This window comes from Xenopus laevis, chromosome 1L, assembly GCF_017654675.1.
Source record: "Xenopus laevis strain J_2021 chromosome 1L, Xenopus_laevis_v10.1, whole genome shotgun sequence".
NCBI lineage: Eukaryota > Metazoa > Chordata > Amphibia > Anura > Pipidae > Xenopus > Xenopus laevis.
In genome coordinates, this window is record NC_054371.1 from 110,111,694 (window position 1) to 110,117,234 (window position 5,541).

Sequence of the window (5,541 nt, forward strand, 5' to 3'; positions counted from 1 at the left end):
AATACTGAACTCATCTCTAACATTTGTGTGGGTGAGCATTTTAGGGAATAGTGATCATAACATGGTCTCCTTTAAGATTCTGTTGTAGAGGCAATTCTGGTGAATTGCTAATAGGGTGCCGCAAAAAGTGATCCCGTTCTCAGTCTCAAAACTATAGGCCAGTTAGTCTGACGTCAGTGTTAGGAAAGCTTTTCAAATGGTTAATAAAGGATAATATACTGGACATCATAACAAATCATAATACTAAGAGTTTGTGGCAGCATGGTTTTATGTGTAATAGATCTTGCCAGACTAACTTTATTTGTTTTTATGAGAAGGTGAGGGACCTCGATTCTGGGATGGCAGTGGATGTGATTTACTTAGACACAAAGACCTGGAATATGGCTGCGGTCAACTGCAATCCCTTAATCTGCACTGAGGGGTAAGTAAAAAGTTAGGTGCATTTCCCCCGGGGGGCAGCTAGGCTGTGGGGGGAGGAGGGAGGTGGGTCTATGTGGGGTGGGGGGGTAGGGTTTGTTTTGGTAAAGGGTTGAATTCTCCTTTAAGAGGGATATAAATGAGCTGGAGAGAGTGCAGAGACGTGCAACTAAACTGTTTAGAGGGATGGAAGATTTAATTTATGAGGGTAATATAACTCAGAATTAGAGTGCTCTTACCCATGCAGGTATAGTAGCCTGCAACCGGAGACGTATTCATAGACAATCTGAAGAATTAGCGGCACACTAATCATTGCAAAGCGGTGAACAAATTTTATTTAGCCTTCCAATTGTAAGGCAGACAATGTTTCAGACCACACTGGGCACTTTTTCAAGGGTAGACTGTCACAGTTGGGGTTGTTTTCTCCAAAAAAGGCACTTGCGAGGGGACATGATTATACTTTACAAGTACATTAACATAGCTCCCAACATTTTGGAAATAAAGAAGGCCAAAAATGTTGCCGTGCGTAGTGTGGCAAAATGTTTTGACCACGCCTGTTTTGTGGCCACACCCCCGAATTGCCATGTTAATTTTACAAAATGTTGCAGGTTATAAAAGTTTGAATATATTTCAGTTATTACAGTTTTGCTAATGAAGTTGAATTGCCCTTTAAGCTGTGAGTCTAACTTTTTTAAGGGACCTGTTATCTTATATTGTTACAATTACTTATTTGCTTATCTAGATTGCTTTTCTAGATACATTTGAATTGTTACAAATGTATCTTCTGTTGTGGCTATTCTGGGTTCTCTGACAAAAGCCAATTAAGTTAGATACTTTGTTTCTTTTTCTGGCTGTTCAGTGGAGAGAAAAACTGGACTTCCCAGTACAAATGAGGTACTGCAGGATGAGCTGTCAAAAGAGGGACTTTCCCTCTAAAAACGGTACAGTTGGGAGGTATGCATTAGAAGACATTATAGACAAATAGCAGGAGACCTTTTTACCCATAAAGAGGATCACTGCACCAGTGGAATTAAAGGATATAGTGATACTAAACTCTATGGTTAGTATAGATATGGGTATATTTATAATTTATGTGAAAGTATGGAGGGGTTTGTGTATGGATGCTGGGTTTTCATTTGCAGGGATTAAACTTGATGGACTTTGTCTTTTTTCAACCCGATTTAACTATGTAACTATATTCTACTGGATTCCGTTTTGTCTGCCATTTCGTGTACAAACTTTGCCTGTGACCCCAACTACGACCTCCGCCTCAGATTTTCTACTGCACTTCCTGTATTGGTATTGACCCAGCCTTTTCTTGACCACACTTCTATTCTTTGTTCCTGTTTGCACGTACGGTTCCCTTGCTTGCCCAGAACTCTCTCCCTGTTCTCCTGCATTAAGACCTGGTGGTATCTGAGTAGTGGAGGGCTCCACCTGAAGCCAAAGGCTGCTGCTACCGGCAGAAGAGTGGGCTTAGACCGGAACCTTGGAGTTAGTTCTGGGTTTGAGATTCCATAGTTACACCAGCAAAATATAGAATAACTACATACAGTTAGGACCATAAATCTTTGATCGGAGACAACTTTTTTTCTAATTTTTGTTCTGTACATTAACACAATGAATTTTAAATGAAAACTCAGATGCTGTTGAACTGCAGACTTTCAGCTTTAATTCAGTGGGTTGAATAAAAAGATTGCATAAAGATGTGAGGAACTAAAAGCCCTTTTTTTTAAGCACAATTACTTCATTTCAGTGGCGAAAAAATAATTGGACCATTGACTCAAAGTCTATTTCATGGGCAGGTGTGGGCAATTCCTTCTTAATTTCATTATCAATGAAGCAGATAAAAGCCCTGGAGTTGATTTGAGGGGGGTGCTTGTATGTGGAAGATTCTGCTGTGAACAGACAACATGCAGTCAAAGGAGCTCTCCATGTAGGTGAAACAAGTGATCCTTAAAGGGCACCAATCATGACCAAAATCATTTACTTAGTAAATACACTATGTGAAAGTTCAAGAAATCAGATTTTTAAAACAGTAAGAATTGTTTGTATAAACAGCTCACTATACCGTCTGCAAGATCTCCCCTATCTCCCCTGCAGTTCTAGCTGAGGCAGGCATCTTGGATTTCACTGGCTCCTCCTACCTATATCTTCCCAGCCAACTGTAGCTCTGAAATCTCGCACATGCTCAGTTGAAATTCCTTGCTTGTTTATCAACCCTTCTAAGCTAGTTTCAAATCAGCCAAACCTCTGTGTTAGCTGCTGTTCAGTAGTGCTGCCACCTGCTGGAAGTTAGTGTGTGCCCTTCATTTGCATAATGACTTTACCAGCAGGGGACAACATAGGGAAATATCCTGATAATTGTAGTGGAGGAGTTTACTTAAACAAGGCATTCTGGGTAGAATACTCAAAGCAGTGTTACAATCTGAGCATGCTCCTGAAATTTGCATATTAGAGTCTCTGTTATAGTCACAGTATGGCCTCCCTCAGTGAAAGAACTTGACAAAGTAAGGGATTTTTTTAAAACCTGCGGTTTTTTCAAAAAACGATATATGTAGTTTGATTAGACGTGTTTAGCTTGTACTGGTCAGATTGTTAATATGTGTTTGATTTTGGCTGTGATAGGTGCCCTTTAATTGATTGGGAGGCATTTCATAATGACCCAAAACATACAGCCAAAGTAACCCAGGAGTTTATTAAAGCAAAGAAGTGGAATATTCTTGAATGGCCAAGTCAGTCACCTGATCTGAACCCAATTGAGCATGCATTTCACTTGTTGAAGACTAAACGAAAGGCCCACAAACAAACAGCAAATGAAAGCGATTGCAGTAAAGGCCTAGCATAGCATTAAAAAGGAGGAAACCAAGAATCTGGTGTACATGAGTTCAAGATTCAGGCTGTCATTGGCAGCAAAGGGTTTTCAACCAAGTATTAGAAATTAACATTTTATTTTACGTTTATTAATTTGTCTAACTACTTTTGAGCTCCTGAAATGAAGTGATTGTGTTTAAAAAAGGGCTTTAGTTCCTCACATTTTTATGCAATCTTTTTGTTCAACCCACTGAATTAAAGCTGAAAGTCTGCAGTTCAACTGCATCGTTGTTTCATTTAAAATTCATTATGGTAATGTACAGAACCAAAATTAGAAAAAAAGTTGTCTGTCCAAATATTTATGGGCCTAACTTTAGTGGTGTTAATTTTAACTTTGGTTAAAGTGCAAAAAAACAGTGCAAGTTTCACTGTTACCAAGTAAAGTTTCTTCCATATAAGGCTTGTTTTTATTCTTTTTAAGAGGAAGCTCTTGAATCCCATTTCCCATGGGGCAATATATTAGGGTTTAAAACATGAGGAACTTAAAGTCACACGCCTATACAACACTTTAAATTACATAGAGTATATACCAAACTCTGATTTCTAAACAGATAACACAGAAGAAAAGACTTAGTGGAGCACTTACAACATGATGATACATCTGGTTCTCTTGACTGCAGTACTATTCATTCTACCATTCTCAGGTATTTTTATGCTATTTTTATGCTTTATTACTGCACACAACATGCTCTTTAGGGCTATTCCACACGGGGAGATAGCGACGCGTTTGCGGTCGCGGCGACAAAGCGCCGCGACAGTCGCCGCGACCGGCGCAGGCGACAGTTTTGTATGGGCGCCTATGTAAAAACGCCTGTGCTAACCACACGAGGCGATGCGCTTTTCAACAGTCGCCTGAAAATGCCTCGCCAGGCTTTTTCAGGCGACTGTTGAAAAGCGCATCGCCTCGTGTGGTTAGCACAGGCGTTTTTACATAGGCGCCCATACAAAACTGTCGTCTGCGCCGGTCGCGGCGACTGTCGCGGCGCTTTGTCGCCGCGACCGCAAACGCGTCGCTATCTCCCCGTGTGGACTAGCCCTTAGAGTCAACTGGCTATACACATATTTGAACCTTGCAGAGCAGTAGTTGTAGATAGGGAGAGCTGGAGATAACAGATATAGCAGAACAAGGTGGAAGTAGTAATGCTCTAAATCTTAGTTGAATCTCCTCATGTAAAGAGGGTGTATACTGGATTCAGCAGTGCTGAAATAGTCAGGGTGTTAAAATAGAGAAGACATAAGATGAAGGCTGAGGAGAAATTCATATCAGAAAACTGTTGCATAGGTAAATTTGTCCTGTGTAAAAGGACGATAAAAAAGGGAACATTTGAGTGAAATTTAAACCCAAGCTCAAAAGTAAGACCACATTATATTATAAATATTTGCAACAATGATGTGCTTTTAAGTTTAATCATGGTACCCTTACTGTGACAACCTTCTAGCCTCCTATAGACTCTTCCACCCAAATAAGCAGGTTTAGGCTGCCCTACTAAGAGCTCTCCTGAGTCATTTTACAGGGCATATTAGAAAAGGATGGCAGCGAGACCATTTTATACTGTATATGCACCAAATTAGTCACAGAAATCCTTTTAACTCTGAGCACCAGAACTGATGCAATACCAACTGTAAAAATGTTATCCACAACCTGTATCCAATTTGATACATACACATGCACAATAGCATTTGTTTTTACACATCAGGAACAATGTCATTGGGCACAACTCCCCGTGTCACCACAATTACACTGGAATAATTTGGAAAGAACAGGACAATTTGTGTCCAAAGTTTTACTTTGCACACTGCAATTACAGCCATAAACGGCCTTATTAGCGAGCTGTTTTGCCTCATGGAATTAGAACAATAATTTAGCTAGCTAGCAGGACAAGGGATATAAATATGAAATCATGGAAATAATCTAGGGGCAGATTTATCAAGGGTATTCGAAGTCGAAGTATTTTAATTTGAGGGTCAAATTTCGAAGTATTTATTACTTCGAAATTCGACCCTCGAATTAAAATACTTCGACTTCGAATAATGAAGTCAAAGTATTTGTTACGATTAAATTGTTCGAATTTAACGATTGGAACAATTTCAGTGATTGATCAAAGGATTTTCCTTCGACTTCTAAAGACTTAGAAAAATGCTGTAGAAGGTCCCCATAGGCTAATATAGCACTTTGGCAGGTTTAATTTGGCGAAATATTGAAGTTGAAGTTTTTTCAAAGAGACAGTACTTCGATTATCGAATGGTCGA

At 39.6% G+C, this 5,541-nt stretch overlaps 1 protein-coding gene across 1 annotated transcript in view; it reads left to right on the forward strand.

The window, feature by feature from the left end:
* The first annotated feature begins 324 nt into the window (after nucleotides 1-324).
* Nucleotides 325-5,541, forward strand: part of XB17329844.L (hypothetical protein LOC100497492 L homeolog) — a 12,919-nt gene continuing 7,702 nt past the window's right edge. The window contains exons 1-2 of the mRNA XM_018254904.2: nucleotides 325-421; nucleotides 3,843-3,935. Of these exons, the coding sequence (XP_018110393.1) occupies nucleotides 3,881-3,935 (55 nt within the window). The 5' untranslated portion in view covers nucleotides 325-421; nucleotides 3,843-3,880. The remainder of the gene's footprint in view (nucleotides 422-3,842; nucleotides 3,936-5,541) is intronic.